Source organism: Mercenaria mercenaria, chromosome 6 (genome assembly GCF_021730395.1).
Source record: "Mercenaria mercenaria strain notata chromosome 6, MADL_Memer_1, whole genome shotgun sequence".
Taxonomy (NCBI): domain Eukaryota; kingdom Metazoa; phylum Mollusca; class Bivalvia; order Venerida; family Veneridae; genus Mercenaria; species Mercenaria mercenaria.
Window position 1 is genome coordinate 30,215,298 of NC_069366.1, and position 20,654 is coordinate 30,235,951.

At 35.2% G+C, this 20,654-nt stretch overlaps 2 protein-coding genes across 2 annotated transcripts; one reads left to right on the top strand and one right to left on the bottom strand.

Annotated features, from left to right (window-relative positions):
• The first annotated feature begins 11,622 nt into the window (after nucleotides 1-11,622).
• LOC128558116 (uncharacterized) lies at nucleotides 11,623-16,870 on the top strand. Its single transcript, XM_053546963.1, has 7 exons — nucleotides 11,623-11,729; nucleotides 11,955-12,078; nucleotides 12,902-13,266; nucleotides 13,802-14,032; nucleotides 14,758-14,932; nucleotides 15,596-15,844; nucleotides 16,214-16,870. Exons 1-7 carry the CDS (start codon nucleotides 11,685-11,687, stop codon nucleotides 16,318-16,320), a joined length of 1,296 nt encoding a protein of 431 aa, XP_053402938.1. The 5' UTR covers nucleotides 11,623-11,684; the 3' UTR covers nucleotides 16,321-16,870.
• A 961-nt stretch (nucleotides 16,871-17,831) lies between these two features.
• LOC123549268 (uncharacterized) lies at nucleotides 17,832-19,905 on the bottom strand. Its single transcript, XM_045337207.2, has 2 exons — nucleotides 19,406-19,905; nucleotides 17,832-18,256 (listed from the first exon to the last, which is right to left on the bottom strand). Exons 1-2 carry the CDS (start codon nucleotides 19,821-19,823, stop codon nucleotides 17,865-17,867), a joined length of 810 nt encoding a protein of 269 aa, XP_045193142.2. The 5' UTR covers nucleotides 19,824-19,905; the 3' UTR covers nucleotides 17,832-17,864.
• Between the last annotated feature and the right edge of the window lie 749 nt (nucleotides 19,906-20,654).

Here is a 20,654-nt window from a genome sequence, read left to right on the forward strand (position 1 = left end):
TGAGTCACAAATGTGGCCTCTAAAGTGTTCACAAGCTTTTCCTTTGGTTTGACCAGGTGATCTAGTTTTTGACCCCATATGACCCAGTTTCCAACTTGACCTAGAGATCATCAAGACTTACATTCTGACCATGTTTCATTAAGATTGGGTCAAAAATGTGGTCTCTAGAGTGCTCACAAGCTTTTCCATTGATCTGACCTACTGACCTAGTTTTTGACCCAACATGACCCAGTTTCAAACATGTCCTAGAGATCATCAAGACAAACAATCTGACCAAGTTTCATAAAGATTGGGTCAAAAATGTAGTCTCTAGCGTGTTCGTAAGCTTTTCCTTTGATTTAACCTACTGACTTAGTTTTTGACCCTACATGACCCAGTTTCAAACCTGACCTAGAAATCATCAAGACTAACATTCTGACCATGTTCATTAAGATTGGGTCAAAAATGTGGTCTCTAGAGTGTTCACAAGCTTTTCCATTGATCTGACCTACAGACCTAGTTTTTGACCCAACATGACCCAGTTTCAAACACGTCCTAGAGATCATCAAGACAAACAATCTGACCAAGTTTCATAAAGATTGGGTCAAAAATGTGGTCTCTAGCGTGTTCATAAGCTTTTCCTTTGATCTAACCTACTGACCTAGTTTTTGACCCTACATGACCCAGTTTCAAATCTGACCTAGAAATCATCAAGACTAACGTTCTGACCAAGTTTCATAAAGATTGGGTCAAAAATGTGGTCTCTAGAGTGTTCACAAGCTTTTCCATTGATCTGACCTACTGACCTAGTTTTTGACTCCACAAACCAGTTTCAAACTTGAACTAGAGATCATCAAGACAAACATTATGACCAAGTTTTATAAAGATTGGGTCAAAAATGTGGTCTCTAGAGTGTTCACAAGCTTTTCCATTGTGTGCATGTTTTACTTATTCGTGCACAAATAAGTAATAAGTAACGTACGGGTTTAATATAATTCAGACATGTCCAGAACCAAATTTATATGACTTGTTATAGGTTACTCAATCATACTCTACATAATTATGTTCGATTTGCGAATTCATCTTGTGGTAATTCTTCTGTTACTTATTCGCGGCCGAATAAGTAACAAGTAACGTGCGGGTTCAATATAATTCAGACATGTTCGAAATCGGTTTTATAGGACTTGTTGGGAGTTAGTCAATCATGCTGAATATAAGATTTGGCACTGCATCTAGTGCTAGTGCATGTTTTACTTATTCGTGCACAAATAAGTAATAAGTAACATACGGGTTTAATATAATTCAGACATGTTCAGAACCAAATTTATATGATTTGTTATAGCTTTCTCAATTATACTCTACATAATTATGTTCGATTTGCGAATTCATCTTGTGGTAATTCTTCTGTTACTTATTCGCGGCCGAATAAGTAACAAGTAACGTGCGGGTTCAATATAATTCAGACATGTTCAAAATCGGTTTTATAGGACTTGTTGAGAGTTATTTAATCAGCCTCCGTGGCCGAGTGGTTAAGGTCGCTGACTTCAAATCACTTGCCCCTCATCGATGTGGGTTCGAGCCTCACTCGGGGCGTTGAATTCTTCATGTGAGGAAGCCATCCAGCTGGCTTACGGAAGGTCGGTGGTTCTACCCAGGTGCCCGCTCGTGATGAAATAATGCACGGAGGGGCACATGGGGTCTTCCTCCACCATTAAAGCTGGAAAGTCGCCATATGACCTATCATGTGTCGGTGCGACGTTAAAAAAAAAAAAAAAAAAGAAAAAAATCATGCTGATCATAAGATTTGACACTGCATCTAGTGCTAGTGCATGTTTTACTTATTCGTGCACAAATAAGTAATAAGTAACGTACGGGTTTAATATAATTCAGACATGTTCAGAACCAAATTTATATGACTTGTTATAGCTTACTCAATCATACTCGACATAATTATGTTCGATTTGCGAATTCATTTTGTGGTAATTCATCTGTTACTTATTCGCGGCCGAATAAGTAACAAGAAACGTGCGGGTTCAATATAATTCAGACATGTTCAAAATCGGTTTTATAGGACTTGTTGAGAGTTAGTCAATCATGCTGAACATAAGATTTGGCACTGCATCTAGTGCTAGTGCATGTTTTACTTATTCGTGCACAAATAAGTAATAAGTAACGTACGGGTTTAATATAATTCAGACATGTTCAGAACCAAATTTATATGACTTGTTATAGCTTACTCAATCATACTCTACATAATTATGTTCGATTTGCGAATTCATCTTGTGGTAATTCTTCTGTTACTTATTCGCGGCCGAATAAGTAACAAGTAACGTGCGGGTTCAATATAATTCAGACATGTTCAAAATAGGCTTTATAGGACTTGTTGAGAGTTAGTCAATCATGCTGAACATAAGATTTGGCACTGCATCTAGTGCTAGTGCATGTTTTACTTATTCGTGCACAAATAAGTAATAAGTAACGTACGGGTTTAATATAATTCAGACATGTTGAGAACCAAATTTATATGACTTGTTATAGCTTACTCAATCATACTTGACATAAGTATGTTCGATTTGCGACTTCATCTTCTGGTAATTCATCTGTTACTTATTCGCGGCCGAATAAGTAACAAGAAACGTGCGGGTTCAATATAATTCAGACATGTTCAAAATCGGTTTTATAGGACTTGTTGAGGGTTAGTCAATCATGTTGAACATAAGATTTGGCACTGCATCTAGTGCAAATGCATGTTTTACTTATTCGTGCACAAATAAGTATTAAGTTACGTACGGGTTTAATATAATTCAGACATGTTCAGAACCAAATTTATATGACTTGTTATAGCTTACTTAATCATACTCTACATAATTGTGATCGATTTGCGGATTCATCTTGTGATAATTCTTCTGTTACTTATTCGCGGACGAATAAGTAACAAGTAACGTGCGAGTTCAATATAATTCAGACATGTTCAAAATCGGTTTTATAGGACTTGTTGAGAGCTAGTCAATCATGCTGAACATAAGATTCGGCACTACATCTGGTGGTAGTATATGTTTTACTTATTTGTGCACAAATAAGTAATAAGTAACGTACGGGTTTAATCTAATTCAGACATGTTCAGAATTCAATTTAAATGACTTGTTATAGCTTACTGAATCATACTCAATATAAGTGTGTTCGGTTTACGCATTAATCTGGTGGTAATTCATCTGTTACTTATTCGCGGACAAATAAGTAACAAGAAACGTGCGGGTTCAATATAATTCAGACATGTTCAAAATTGGTTTTATAGGACTTGTTGATGGTTAGTCAATCATGCTGAACATAAGATTTGGCACTACATCTGGTGCTAATATATGTTTTACTTATTCGTGCACAAATAAGTAATAAGTAACGTACGGATTTGATATGATTCAGACATGTTCAGAACCAAACTTATATGAGTTGTTATAGCTTTCTAAATCATACTCAACATAAGTGTGTTCGATTTACGAATTCATGTGGTGGTATTTCATCTGTTACTTATTCGCGGCCGAATAAGTAACAAGTTACGTGCGGGTTCAATATATATTCAGACATGTTCAAAATCGTTTTTATAGGACTAGTTAAGGGCTCCTAAATCATGCTGATCATAAGATTTTGGACTGCATTGGGTGCTTGTACATGTTTTACTTATTCGTGCACAAGTAAGTAATAAGTAACGTACGATTTGAATATAATTCAGACATGTTCAGAAACAAATTTATATGACTTTTTATAGGTTACTTAATCATGGTCAACATAAGTGTGTTCAAATCTACCAAAATGTCAGAGAAGGTTACTGAAATCTAGCAGGGGCTTATCAGCTAGGCAAATAATCTGTAACTGTTAATATCCCATAAATCTCCATGGCCTGCTGTGCTGACCGACATCCTCTCATTAATTGGCTGCTGTTTGACCTTATCTTGACCATATGTTTTATATCATTTTACTAATCATGGCAGAAACAGGTCCAATATTTTATAGACGTCTGATATTGGGAATGTGTTTATTATTTTTTTCCAGAGAGCTATTAAATAAATTTTATACTTCTTTGTTATTTCTAACAGATGAGTAATTATATATTTTTTGTATTTATCAATTATATTCTTGAAACAAAATGTATCTTGCTAGACAATTGGCAGCACAGTTATTTTCGTGGATGTTTTTTTAATTAATACGTGATACGTGTACAATAAATCTAATAAAATTAGTATTTGTCTCTACCTGTTTAACCAGAGGGTTTTATAGTTTTAAAACTTTCATTTGTCTGTCTGTCAATGCTTTAATACGAATGGATTAGTGCTTATGTTGTTACCGGAGACAATACATAATCAATTCCCTTATCCTTATTATGTGACTTAAACTTCTGTTAGGTGACCCGCCAGAACGTTCGTCAAATTATTTCAATAAGTGTACAAAAATGGATAATGCAATAGCTTGAACTTGTTTGATGAAACTTTTTATATTATATTTAAAAAAAAACATCAGGTGATAATGCATGACATTTTGTTTTTGCCTAGTTATGCAAATGTATGAAACTATATCCTGAAATGACTTAAAAAGTATATGGTAGGTTATTGTAACTTGCTACACTGATCAGAGGCACGTCATTTAATTTTTGCAATTGCTGTGCCTTGTCAAGAGAAAACTTTAATAAAAGAGCTCTTGCAATAAATTGAAAAGCATTTGAGGTAGATCAATTAAGGGACCTTTGTTTACAGATGGGTACACACGTAAGGCATTTGACCATTCCTGTGGGAAAATTATGAAATTTGACAAAGGATCATGCGATGATTTTAAAAGTATTTTTTGTTGTGTATATATATATATATAGTTAGGAGATATTGAGAAGATAGTGGCTATAAGGATCTTACTGTTTGTGTAAGACCAGTTTTCCCTACCCGAGGGACAGTGTGGAATGAAAAGAACGAGTGTTAGCGAGTTTTTTTACCAAAACCGTCCAGAGTGTGGGAAAACAGCTGTCTTACACAGGCAGCATGCAAAATCATTTTTCTTGCCTATCACATTCAAAATAGATCGTTGTGACAGGTAGGTTGGGGTATTTCGTTGCATTATTTTTATAGTTTTTGACGTCGTAATAGTGCCAGTACTATGTGACGTAACCAAAGTGCACGCTATTTAGACAACGTTTTTCCCAAGGGAAAGACAGGAATATTTATCCCTGGCGCGTACTCAGACAAATGTATACTTTCCCCGCTTTGTTGGCAAGAAATTTGAAGGTCCACTTTTCGAAGAAAAGAAAAAGAAAGAGCTTTTCTACTCATCTGAACGTAGGCATCGCGTCACTGTAATGTTTTCCATAAAGTTGTGCGTGTAAGTTCAGGTATTTGGTCGAAAGTTCACACATGTCTTCAGTGTCATTATGTTAGGTTACTGGCCAAGTCCCAGAACTGTTAGCTGTATATCAGCAAATTTATGCCCTTTTTTGTACTTAGCAAGTACATATCTCTGTAACTACTAAAGATACTTTCAGTACCGCAATATTTACATACTGATGAGCGTATGTGCCAATATCCACCAGTTTTATGACATAAATATTATTTAATGCAGCTTTCAAAGAAAATACTGGAAAAGCAATTATAGTATTATATCGAAGATTTTAACTTCGTGTCCAATCAAATTATATTGGTATTAAACGCATGCAAGAACTTATGGTCTAATGCTGTAATTTGTCTATAGATGTTTCTTCTCCACGTCCTTACAACATGCTTTTTGGTTGATCACTACTACAAAATAATAGGGAACCGATCCTACCGATCCTACCAATCCTTCTACAGTAGCATGCGATGTACAGAGAGAGATATAGTATCGAATTAGAAAATGTGTACTTCCGTAACGCGCACAGAGAGTCTGATTTTGGATTTTTGGAAGTATACGTTTTTTTCATGCCTAATAAGTATCCACATTACATGTCTGAACCGCAACGTATTGCATATTAGTACAAATATTGGCAGTGTTGTTTTTATTCCAAAAATCTACCTTTAAATTGACAAGGAACCGATCCTGGGTGAAATGGTGAAAATCAGGATTGATCCCTCTACGGTAACATGCAATATACCGAATGAGATATTTACTATTGACTTGAAAAATGTGTCCTACGGTCCTTGCCATCATTAGACAGTTCTTTTCAAATGGTATCGGATGAGTTGAAGTCGGATCGATTCCCGATTTAAGCAGTGCTCTTTTTCATATTATCTTAACATGATTGTTTTCTTTTTTAAAGGTCCAGTAACACTTAGAATGAACTTACAGAACATTATTTGTTGTTAATAGTTTAAAGATAAAACTATGTTTTATTTTACTCTGAAACATGTTACCATATTTTTTGTGGCATTTTACTTGTTTCTACATTGAAAACGGAAGACATTTCACTATTCTTTTTTCTTGTAATATCATTGAAAAGATACTGTCCTATATTTCTGTTGTATAATTTCAACTTAAAAAGTAACACTGTGATTATTTTCTGAGGAGACTTGTTAATTTTTTTGTTACTTATTCGCTTTTGAATAAGGAATAAGTAACAAAATGAAACCAGTTACTTATTCCTTATTCGAGTTTTTTTCATTTCTCGGAGAAAACAATATGACATGAGTTCAGAACACGTTTAGTAGGTCTTAAACTGAATAATTAAATCATGCTGAAGAAATAGTGAAAGCGATGACACTTTATTTTGCTGTAAATTTGTCTGTTACTTATTCGCGTTTGAATAAGGAATAAGTAACAAAATGAATCCAGTTACTTATTCCTTATTCGAAGTATATCAGCTCTCGGCGAAAACGATATGACATGTGTTCAGAACACGTTTTGTAGGTGTTATAGTGAGTAATAAAATCAAGTTGAAGAAATGATGAACGAGATGAGGTGTTATCTTAAGTTCATTCATCTTTTACTTTTTCCAGTTCTAATTATTCGACTTCTGCAATTTTCTGATAAAAGAAAAATGTCATGTGTTCGGAACACGTTTTGTAGGTTGAAAAGTGTGTTACTAAATCATATTGAAAAAAAATGGTGAACGTGATGAGACTTAATCTGGTGTTATTTCTCTGTTACTTATTCGCGTTTGAATAAGGAATAAGGAATAAGTAACAAAATGAAACTAGTTACTTATTCCTTATTCGACTTATAATATTTCTAGGCGAAAAAAAAAGACATGGCATGTGTTCAGAACACGTTTTGTAGGTCTAGGTCTTATAGTGAGTAATTAAATGATGTTGAAGAAATAGTGAACGCGATGACTTTTTTTGTTGTTAATTTGTCTGTTACTTATAAGCGTTTGAATAAGGAATAAGTAACAAAATGAATCCAGTTACTTATACCTTATTCGACGTATGTCAGTTCTCGGCGAAAACGATATGACATGTGTTCAGAACACGTAGGTGTTATAGTGAGTAATAAAATCAAGTTGAAGAAATGATGAACGAGATGAGGTGTTATCTTAAGTTCATTCATCTTTTACCTTTTCCAGTTCTAATTATTCGACTTCTGCAATTTTCTGATGAAAGGAAAATGTCAAGTGTTCGGAACACGTTTTGTAGGTTGAAAAGTGTGTTACTAAATCATACTGAAAAAAATGGTGAACGTGATATGACTTAATCTGGTGTTTATTTCTCTGTTACTTATTCGCGTTTGAATAAGAAATAAGGAATAAGTAACAAAATGAAACTAGTTACTTATTCCTTATTCGACTTGTAATATTTCTAGGCGAAAAAAAGACATGGCATGTGTTCAGAACACGTTTTGTAGGTCTTATAGTGAGTAATAAAATAATGTTGAAGAAATAGTGAACGCGATGAGACTTTTTTGCTGTTAATTTGTCTGTTACTTATTCGCGTTTGAATAAGAAATAAGTAACAAAATGAATCCAGTTACTTATTCCTTATTCGACATATATCAGTTCTCGGCGAAAACGATATGACATGTGTTCAGAACACGTTTTGTAGGTGTTATAGTGAGTAATCAAATCAAGTTGAAGAAATGATGAACGAGATGAGTGTTATCTAAAGTTCATTCATCTTTTACTTTTTCCAGTTCTAATTATTCGAATTCTGCAATTTTCTGATGAAAGAAAAATGTCATGTGTTCGGAACACGTTTGGTAGGTTGAAAAGTGTGTTACTAAATCATAATTAAAAAAATGGTGAACGTGATATGACTTAATCTGGTGTTTATTTCTCTGTTACTTATTCGCGTTTGAATAAGGAATAAGGAATAAGTAACAAAATGAAACTAGTTACTTATTCCTTATTCGGCTTATAATATTTCTAGGCGAAAAAAGACATGGCATGTGTTCAGAACACATTTTGTAGGTCTTATAGTGAGTAATTAAATGATGTTGAAAAAATAGTGAACGCGATGAGACTTTTTTTGTTGTTAATTTGTCTGTTACTTATTCGCGTTTGAATAAGGAATAAGTAACAAAATGAATCCAGTTACTTATTCCTTATTCGACGTATATCAGTTCTCGGCGAAAACGATATGAAATGTGTCCAGAACACGTTTTGTAGGTCTAATAGTGAGTAATTAAATCATGTTGAAAAAATGGTGAACGAGGTGAGACTTTATATGGTATTCATTTGCCTGTTACTTATTCGCGTTTGAATAAGGAATAAGTAACAAAATAACGCCAGTTACTTATTCCTTATTCGAGTTTTTTCATTTCTCGGAGAAAACAATATGACATGTGTTCACAACACGTTTTGTAGGTCTAATAGTGAGTAATTAAATCATGTTGAAGAAATGGTGAACGAGGTGAGACTTTATATGGTATTCATTTGCCTGTTACTTATTCGCGTTTGAATAAGGAATAAGTAACAAAATAACGCCAGTTACTTATTCCTTATTCGAGGTTTTTTCATTTCTCGGAGAAAACAATATGACATGTGTTCACAACACGTTTTGTAGGTCTAATACACAGTAATTAAATCATGTTGAAGAAATGGTGAACGAGGTGAGACTTTATATGGTATTCATTTGCCTGTTACTTATTCGCGTTTGAATAAGGAATAAGTAACAAAATAACACCAGTTACTTATTCCTTATTCGAGTTTTTTCATTTCTCGGAGAAAACAATATGACATGTGTTCACAACACGTTTTGTAGGTCTAATACACAGTAATTAAATCATGTTGAAGAAATGGTGAACGAGGTGAGACTTTATATGGTATTCATTTGCCTGTTACTTATTCGCGTTTGAATAAGGAATAAGTAACAAAATAACGCCAGTTACTTATTCCTTATTCGAGTTTTTTTTCATTTCTCGGAAAAAACAATATGACATGTATTCAGAACACATTTAGTAGGTCTTAAACTGAATAATTAAATCATGCTGAAGAAAACGTTAACGCGATGACACTTTATTTTGTTGTAAATTTGTGTGTTACTTATTCGCGTTTGAATAAGGAATAAGTAACAAAATGAATCCAGTTACTTATTCCTTATTCGACTTTTATCATTGCTTGGCGAAATAGATATGAGATGTGTTCAGAACACGTTTTTGTAGGAGATGAGACTTTATCTGGTGTTAATGTGTCTGTTACTTATTCGCATTTGAATAAGGAATAAGTAACAAAAAGTACCTAGTTACTTATTCCTTATTCGAAAAAGGAATAAGGAATAAGGAATAAGTAACCAACTTTCTCGTCATCCTTGTATGCCGTGTTGTTCATTAATGGAAGAAATAAAGTAAAACAAATGCCTTCTTTTAAGCGCTACTTTATTACAGAAGAGTATGATTGTACGCATTCATTAATAAATTACAGCACGTGAGTCATCTGACACCCCTGGGTGTAAGACGAATTTTTCCAGCACCGGCAAAAGTACTGGAAAATACTGTCCGGCATGCAACAAAAAGGTTAAAACAGAACAACATACACGCCAGCACACAATGACAGCTATTGAAAACCGATATCAACAAACTTTTAGATTGTGCATTTAAAAAATTAACTATTATAATATCTCTTAAGCAGTTACTTGCTCATCAGTGCAAAATATGATACATCATTTGTGCCGCGTCATGAGAAAACCAACATAAGGCATTGCGACGAGCATGGATCCAGACCAGCCTGAGCATACCGCGCAGTCTGGTCAGGATCCATGCTGTTCGCTTTCAGAGCCTATTGCAATTAGAGAAGCCGTTAGCGAACAGCATGGATCCTGACCAGACCGCGCGGATGCGCAGGCTGGTCTGGATCCATGCTCGTCGCAAATGCACTATGTTGGTTTTCTTATGGTGCGGCTCATTTATGCTGCGGTATTTTCTTTAAGAAATTTGTAGGAAGGAAAACAGAGAAGACGGTTGCAAAAGCGCTTGGTTTTGGAAATCAAGGGGCGGTAACTCTGTTTGCACAGACTGATAGGTGTGCCTATTGTCCTGGAGAGAAAATATATATCAAATGTGAGTACATTATCTGTATTACAACTTACCTGAAGATATTACATTAAAACAACAATAGTGTAAATTTTAGCATCGGAGTATGGGTCAGAGTCAAACCCGTAATATGACAGAATGTTTTTATCTTTCCATATAAATAATGGATTTCATTAGTCGGCAAGTCACGGGGTCTGTGGAAGTTCCCAATAAACATCAAATGTTAAGATTTATCTGGAATGTCTTGTGACATGTAGATATACAAGGCTATAGACTCCGGAAACATTCCCTGGACAAGTGCATAATAAGCCCGCGCGCTTTGTTGAAAAAGCAGTGTCACGTGTTGATCCGATATATTCCATATCAGGTTGTCCCATATGGATTTTGTTTTAATGAAAATGACTGCCACAGCACTGGTTGGGGGAGATTTAGCCGGCGGGATAAAAGCCATCATCCAAGACGGATTTCTGAAAAATGCATGTTCTCTATCTTAAGTGAAAATAAGATTATAGAATGCCAGATAACTCCAAAATTCTAAATATATTTCAGATATTGCTGAAAACAAATCTGAGAAAGACTTGGGTAGGATCAAAACTGAATTAATGCAGAAAGTCAAGTTTAGAGCTAGTGGAGAGGAAAAATTCAAATATCTTTGTTTCAGGTCAATTAATGGAGAGGAACTGAAAAAGGTATTTGCACCTAAAAATGTCAACATAAGGTACATGGATGGGAATTATACTTTATATAAATAGTATAATTATGTAGGGTTTATTTGCATTGTCACATGTTTTAAGCACGATACGCGGTAACGCTATAATTGTTTTTAGAAATCTGTAATAACCCGACAATAGGATAGTTTGTCAAGTACTGACCGGTGCAATACATCCGTTTATTTTTTCACGATGTGTAGTATTCACGGAGCCGCTAAAATTTAATGGGTGCTTCCATGAAAGCAACATTTCATTGACATGCGTTTGATAGTGATAATGCAATAAAACTGCAAGTATCCTATTCAATAATGTACCTGCAGTAAATCCTATGTCTGTATTATTGGTCCAAGCCAATATGCATCGGATCTATTACAGGGCCTTTTAGAATTTTCATTAAAATAATATCAATTTCTTGGATTCTAAATGTACAATGCTTAGGACGGCAATCAGGAAATAAATAATAATTATAATCTAATCTAAATGTTTAAGAATGTAATGTTGTTGTGTTTTTAACTTTAGGGCGGAAAACTGAGTTCAACGGATAATAAACATAGCATTACTGTTCCAGCGGTCCCACCGACCACAATGGAAAGAGCAAGTCATGTCATCAAAGTGCAGTATTATGTCAAGGTTTGGTATTTAAAATCCATCTTTCTTTACACTATTTCATAAAGTTCTTTTTTTATTATTTTACTATTACGACTACTTTAAATCTACCTTATATACTCTCATTGCCATTTCTTCATTTGCATGTAGGGGCCTATTTATAGCCAAGTCCAGATAAAACAATCACTGCATATATTTTTGCATTTAAATGACTGTTGATCTTTGACCTCAACCATGTTTATTTATCAGGTTGTTATAGATATTCCAAAGTTAAATGGAGGAGATGCAACAGTTATACTTCCCATTACACTGGGCACCATTCCACAAGGTCACAAGGCTGTACCGGTAGTACAAGGAGCAAGTAACATACCTGGTAAATTTATTTCAGTCTTTCAAAATATGGTTGGTGAACACAAGGATAAATTTAGCTTTATTGGTTTAACTAAGAAAGACAAATAAACACATGCGATAAAACAACTATTATGGAATTGTCTTGCAAAACACTGAAGCTTCTGACGATCTTGAGTAAATTTGTCCATTGCAAATCAAAGACAATAGGGGTCGTCAGACAACTACCTTTTTCTAACAATTGCACAGTCATATGAACGACTGGTAGCAGTGGAATATCATGCCGTAGACATGTGACAATATAACCCAAATTGAACTGATCACACTGTATTGACCAGTTTTAGAACTATCCTCTTAATGCTGAGCAAAGAAACTTCTTAGTACCATTTGTCACGTCTTTGGTATGACGAGGCCAGGGAGCGAACCAACGACTTCACACACTCGAAGCGGGCGCTCGACTACTAGCATACCGGCGTTGTGTCGGACCTTTTAAAAGTTTTTTAGTACAGAAATTATCAAAATCTAGGTCTGAGTTCTGCATAAATGTTTCCATGACTTGATTCAAAATTGTACAAACACTGTAGAAAAGCAGTGTTAATTAAAAAGAAGAAGATGACATGCATAGCAAGGTGAAGGTGTACAAATACTTCTGATAACAACGACAAAAATGTGTTTTTTTGTTGGGGTAAACCTCGCACCGACACAATAATAGGTCATATTGCGACTTTCCAGCTTTGGTGGTGGAAGAAGACCCCAGGTGCCCCTCCGTGCATTATTTCATCGGTGAGGGACAAGTGATAACCACCCGTGAAATGTGTTGTGATTGAAATTATACATTTTTGTTGTAGTGATAGATGCGTCGTCCGCCATCACATACACCCAGTGCGTCGATGGATATGAGGATGGCCCTAAAATCTGGGAAGACAAGTTATTTCCAAGATTCACATACGTGCCTTGGTGTACATACGTACCCGATTTCAAACCCCTCGTTACCAGGAAAAATGTCAGTCCCAAAAACATCACAAAGCCAGTGAACTCTGGAAAAAGTAATGTGTCAGGCGATTCAAAACAATCTCCAAATAAGGTAGAAGGAAGTGTAATCAAACCGGCAATAAGCAATCAAATGCGCGCGCAGCCTACTGCGCCACCTATCAGTGACAATCCGCCTACATACGATGAAGCAATGAAAGATATGGAGTCGTTTCCAGTTCAAGTAATATAACTTTATATAATTTATTAAAGTTTATTGGCTATAAGAGAGTCATATTGATTTATGGTATTTTATATGTTGGGCGCAATATCACACCAACTGGTTATGTCATACTGTGGCTTTGTAGCGTTTGATTGCGGAGAAAGAACCAACGTGCCCCTTGGCGCATTATTTCACACATGGGAAGTCACCTAGGTTGAACCTGAGGACTTCCGCAAGTCAAATAGGTTGATACTCACCTGAATTGATGAGCAAGTGATTCGGAGTTAGCGGCCTTAATCACTTGCCTACTATCTTGTATGGGGGTGAACTTCTATTTTACACTTACAGATCACTTTTACATTGAAACAGAAAACGTTCAGAAGCACTTTTTTTTTAAAAAAAAAAGGACGTTCGTATCCAAAACTGAGTATAAGAATAAATAACACAGTTGAAAACAAACAAGGTTTCCAGTAAACTTGTAGATAAGACATTTACAGCTAGTGGTAGCATTATTGTGCACTCGAAACATGATTAATTGTATGCGTTCTGCCTTTAGAAACCTCTGAAAGAAAATTCTGACAGTCAGGAGGAATGTTTGGCAGGCAGCAATGAAAGTGAGACAGCAGGCGAACAAGACAATAATACCGCGGACCAGTCCGACCAGCATTGTATTATTATGATAATTAGATTTGCCGATACTTGCCTCAAACAGTTCAGATCAACTGTGAAACAAAATGGCGCCAAACTAACAAAAACTAGCGGGAAAATCATTGCAGTTGCACCTCAGGTTTTGTCGTTATTGTAATTACCGTAAAAGAATTTTTTTTTCGTCTAAATTGAACCATATAAATAACGTTCTCATCTTAGACAGTTGTAATTTGTATACATGTATCATTCTGAAAGGTAAATTTGTTTTGGATTAATTAATCTTCTTTAGAAAGAACTGCTATTATATAAACAAAAATATGCTGATGAAACAACTTGGTCAATTTGACTAATTTCTTTTATTATTTTATCTGTTGAATAGACTTATGCGTATTTGTTAAGACCAATCTTAACCTTTAGCCTGCAGGTGACATGTGATTTTGCCTTTGCGGCCATTGAAGACCAATGTTTAGTGAACACCCCTTTGAATAATGAGTGGTACTGCCCAAATTGAATGACTGGTCCATTTTTGAAAATTAGCAGGATAAAGGTTAAAACTGATTAGTTTTCTTGAACTGCTTCGTTCTGAGTCCCCACACTGCTTTATAGTAATTATAATAACATTTTCTGGAGAGATGTTTTGCACATATGAGCCGCGCCATGAGAAAACCAACATAGTGGCTTTGCCGCGCAGTCTGGTCAGGATCCATGCTGTTCGCTAACAGTTTCTCCAATTGCAATATACTTTGAAAGCGAACAGCATGGATCCTGACCAGACTGCGCGGATGCGCAGGCTGGTCTGGATCCATGCTGGTCGCAAAGCCACTATGTTGGTTTTCTCATGGCGCGGCTCATATACTGTTTCAGGTACTTGTAATCAAAGGTTCTTGGCCTGCACAAACTTCCATAGCAGTTTTATCGTTTGAAACGTTTGAGAGTGGGTCAGAATGGTTCAAGAGTTTCCAAGAATCGAATGGTGCACCTGGTGTAGATATATTTGACTGTGTAATGTTGAAAGGCTCCGACGAAGAATTTCAGAACGGTAAGTAGGATTTATATTTCTATGAAGGTTGCAAGTTTGAACCTAAGGTGATACGAGGCTCATATTTTCTCATACGGAAGTTTGGGACGTTGTTTAGATAAAACAAATGCCCTTTCACAGTCGAGTTTATCCTAGTAAGAACTGGGTATTTTCAATTACATTTTTGTATTTCAAAGTTGCAGAGAATGTTAATTTCAACACATTCTAGAGTTTGTTTTCTACAACTTTACCAACTTACTCAAACGTAGTCAAGACATGATGTTGTTGCTGAAGATGTATCTAAAAGGACTTTTCTCACTCTTTGTTCTGGTGGCTTTGACTCACTCTGTCCCTCTGGTCAGATCGCTGTGTGTCTGTACTAGTAGAGGAGGGAATTTGGCGCCCTGTGTGGCTGCCTTTGTGCTATGTAAAGCGAATTTGAACGTGTTTATCATGAAAAGGGCGCTGTATAAATCTGATATAATACAATTGTAATATCATAAAAACATAACAATAATAATATTGAGACAACATACATCTCTCTTTCAGAATCTTGAACGATCTCCATTCCAAATCTTTTCAGACTTGGCTTATATCAAAACACAATACTGTCAATCATTAGTTAAATTTCATGTTAATGATACATATGAATTATATTCCAACATAAATGCATTTCGTTGTCAGAGAAAAATGTGTTCACGCTTTCCTTTATGAGGCGGAAAGGTGACATTACCAGCGAGGAGTTCAAGGACGTCACCAAAAAGGTCAGAGAAATAATAAAACCTATTCGGTTTGAACTTGGAGGACGGTTGATTTGTTCCGGAGCAGTTGAGAAAAACTTGTCGGAACAAACGTTATCTACGGACAATATCGTAGCATTATTCCAGTGGGATTCTATACGTCAAAAAGATGACTACACAAGCTTACTGAAAGGTATGTTCATATTTTATGAGCAATTAGACGATTGTTGTGAGTAGTAAGATTAGCATAAGCTTTGTAAAAAATAACACCTTATCTGCCCTTACAGTATTACCAAATATAGTTTTAACAATTTTGTAAAGAAAAGTCAAAGTTGTGAATGGTGGGCTTTGAAAATGTGAAAACTGCATTAATCTTACTGAATCTTACAGTAGACGTTCACTATAGATACCGCATTACTATTTGACTTTATGTCACGTAGACATCCTTTAGTATTGATTACAGAAATGTTTGCAGTATGTTAAAGATGGCAAGACACACACATTTGTTGCTAAATGTCACACTTCCATCTCAGTATAAAACCGTTTATTGTTGTGTTTTCAGAGAAGTACAAAAGCATACTCATCTCTCTTGCTAAATTTTATACGACAGAAACACAGACAATTTTCCAAACAGAGAACACTTCCTACATGGTGGAGGACACTAGTTAGACAACAACTTAATTTTCGATCATGAAACATGTGCAAATAATAATCATTGATAAAGTGACAGAGATATAGTATAGCGATTCATGTTTAATTTGCCGATCCTATTCTGTTGTTCATTTCACATGAACTCCGAAAACATATTTCATTGTTTATTGTTACATATTATTTTCTTTCCATTTGTAAACAATGTTATATTATAATTTGCACACACGTTCTTGCATTTAACATTAAAATCAGCTTCCCGGCCATTCTGTTCACCAGACGAAACAACTGCGACGTCATCTAAGGAACGTTTTCCTAGACTACACGCGGACGTCGACAAAACTGCGGCCCTTTATCGCTAAGAAGTGTTGTCATACTTTGGCGCCTTTCCAAAATGAAAGTAATAATTTTCAATGGAAAAGAATAGGGCTAATCTGAAATATTTTGACTTATTGTCAAACATAGAACTATCATGAGTACAGTAGAATCAAGGAAAAACAAAAGGTTAATATAATCTCTTCTAATTAGGACAGATAAAATGGACAAAAATTTGCTACGAGAGCATATTTTCCTTTTCAACACAATTACGAAAAGTTTTTAGATAAAAAAAACTAAACAGCTTCCTGCATACAGTTGGATCTCATTGAACCTAAATTTAATATCTTGTCAATGCCTGCTATGTCTGTGACGGTAGTATGTCTACTTGAGCTTACCTACTGACCCCTATCCTGATAAGAGATCTAATATGTACATAGCTGATGATTTTATTTTGCATTACTAACTATATTTGTATACCTGATGAACTGACATATTTCTAGTGCGAACACTCCTGTTGGCCAAGCAGTTCGAAGGTTACACTAAAAACAAAATGTAGATCATACACTTTAAGGTTGGTTTGTTATGTATCAACTTAGGTTGAAATGTATTTAAACACAACGATCTTCATATTTTCTACGAAGGAATTCGTGTGATTATCAAAAGCGCGGCGTAAGACACTATTGTTTTAATTACGATACATGAACTTAATTTCGTCGAGTTGAATCTCGCCGCCACGAATCTTTTGCACGCGCTACGAATGTCGAATTGATGCCAGCCATGAGTAGATAATAATGCAGTTAAAAATAACCCTTAATTTCTAAATAGAATCACGTTTCTAATAAAGCCTTAAAAAACCCAATCAGCTCTTTAGACCGGAATTAAATTGGATGATATAAATGCTGAATGTCGAGTTGGTAGTGTAATTTAAATGATTTTTTATGTAACTGAAACTTAACAACACGAATTGGTCATTAACGAATTGTCATCGAAATGAAGCGGATTTCCGTTGTTGTCAGCCTATCGATCCGATGGGTTCTGGTTTGATTATTCGAATTACTTGACCGTTGTGATATATATGAAATTAGGTAACTAAATAACAACTGAACAAAACACAATTTCTGTGATTGATTACAAACGAACTGTCTGCTAAAGTCTTTTAAAATTACCATCGCCAGAAAACAAATTTATTTTTAAATAAATTTAAAAACGTTAGCCCTACTTCATTTTTATTTTAATTCAGTGAAATTTCAAAACAATTTCCATCCTGAAAAACTCGAACGTGTAAAGGTGTCATGGACAGTACATCCATCTCCAGGTCCCCTTCGAATAAAGACATGGGAGTCTTCATTCACATCAACAACTACTGTACCAGAGCCTTGGTCGTTATCTGTAGTAGACATGATCCAGCTTTCTGCATATCCGTCCACGACGAGCTCTGTTATGAACCAGTCGTCCTCGTAGGAAGACATGGTCCACGTAAACACGTATGTTCCAGCTACGGGCACGGTGTATATTCCGTCATAGGTTTCATATCCGTCTCCATAGTCCAATCCTTCGTTGTAAAATATGACGATTTCGTTCTCTCGGAAGCAATGCGAATTAGTAAGGTAAGCGTAGAATGCGATGTTCGTTGTTTGCCCTGTACACAAATAAATAAAAGCTTCCCATGTTACAATGGAAACGTGATCTCAAGAAAGCTTATTTCTAACTGCACAGGGTACAAATATATTCCGTCAAGTGGTCAGGATATCAAAGAAACATCATCGTACATGTACCTTATTAATATACATATGCATAAAACTTACTACTACATACGTACGAGGGTTGATAAAAAAAAAATGTCACTGCGTCCATGGTGCGCTTATTTATCAAAGTATAATGATAAAAACATATCAAAATGTAAAAAAATCAATTTTTCCTCATCTGAAAGATAAACTCTGAGTGGTCCAGGGCCAGGACTTTGATCTTTTGAAAACAGCTTGTAAATGTATTTTCATCTCTTTCAAATGACTGATTTGTTGATGCTTTCCGTAAATGGGTGAACAGATAGGAGCGCTGTATTGAAAATCAAGGACAATACGTTGAACAGGAATGAATATTGATAGCAGTCAGTAAGAAACGTCGTCTCGGACGTCAATAATGTCAGTGACGTGCGGCGATCGCTGCAAGCATGCCTTCAGTATATGCCAATTTCGTTAAAACTAAACTATATGCAACATATCTTACCGATATTTTAGACAATATTGCAAATAGATAGAGGTACTTCGATATGCATTTTTATTTATTTCCATTATACACATTTTATAGCAACAGTGACATTACTTTTGGATCAACCCTCGTATTTTCAATCTTATTCCACTTACAATAAATTTCATATTGGGTGCGTGACGTCATTTGTGGCGTCATTTTTGTGTGCGTCGTTGCATAAAAGCGTTGTTCATCATCATTATTATTTTCAATTTTTAAGAACACATTAATATATTTATATACTAGAAGTGTAGATGCGTATATGATAATAAAGTTATTAGTTTTGTATCGAGGAATATGCACTCGTTCTTTTGCGCTCCGAGGCTAAAATCACGCACTATTTTCGATGCAGAACTCGTGCATTTTTCTAGATACAATTCTTATAACACAAGAAAGATTTTGGACATGGTTGATCAAAGTCGTCTAAGAAACTGGCAACTTATTTTAGAGTTTTAAATAAATCGTACAGATCTACATGTCCACATGGATGTACGTACATTTAGACCATGTTGAAAAATTATGAAATTAATATGATACCTACGTTTTACTATTTTGTTTTGGCTTCCTTGGAATGGACGAGGGCTAAAGCTGACAGGGTAGTGCTGCTTCAGTCTGTGCTCTGCTTTATCAGTCTTTAATTTTAGACTTTGTATTCCATCTGTGTCATTCCTAACTGAAGGTATCGTCAGATCATCATCCGGCGTTTCCGCGATGTGGTCCTCTTCGGCATTAATTTTCCTTATATAAGCTTCCAGAATTTCCACTCGGATTTGAAGATTATTGTTCTCTTTCATGACATTTTCATTAATAGCCATTTGGTCCTGAATAACGTTCTCATGTTTGGCAATCGTCTCAGTTTGAAGTTTCACCACGCGCTCTAACTCAGCCAGACGTTCTTCAACCGACACAGCATCCGTCCCGAACATTACAAAAACGAACAGCATGAAATATTTTTTCATTTTAAAACTGTGAGAAAATACTAGTAGTGCTAGTGGTAAAAAGCTTGCATATGGAACACGATAAGGAGTTTCAAATTAAATGCATGTTACGTAACACTGTTATCTAATCAGCTTACTCCTTTTGGTAGAGTACAGAGATGTCATATACATGCATTTATATGTGATAGACTTGCTAATATTGCTGGTTTTCATATATGTTTCTTTTGAAATACGTAATTGTTATTACTGACATTATGTATCACTTTTCAGTACATATTATTATAGGGATAATGCACATGTTTTGTGTATAAACGTCTACAAAGGTAGTGAGACTTTAAGTAACAAGCACCAATGCTATTTTTGCATAAAAACATGACAGAAAGACGACATGCATTGTTTTTTATTCAGGAATAAAATTTTAAGAATGATAATTTTTCATTCATGTAATTTTTGTACGAACCGCTACCAACTTGTTGACATACTTCAAATATGAATTCTGTGAGATTTCAAATAAAACTTAACGATAGACACATCTAAAAACTCCTAAAATAAAGAATCGCCTAGGTAAACATGCGATTCAACGGTTATTAACGATATTTTTCTAAAGAATAAATAGTCGGTCCTGATACAGCATTTCCAAAGTAAGAATAATGAGTTAACAACACGTGTACACGATACATACCCGAATCCAGTGAAAAAAGATCCAAACTTTATGAGGCGTTTAAGCTAACTACCGATTAATGATAAGAATATTATTTCCATATTTTGAAGACATAGATAAAACAAATGTATGAATAAGGATTATGAACACTAAAACCAGAAAACCATTATTGTGTTTCACATTAAGTCTTA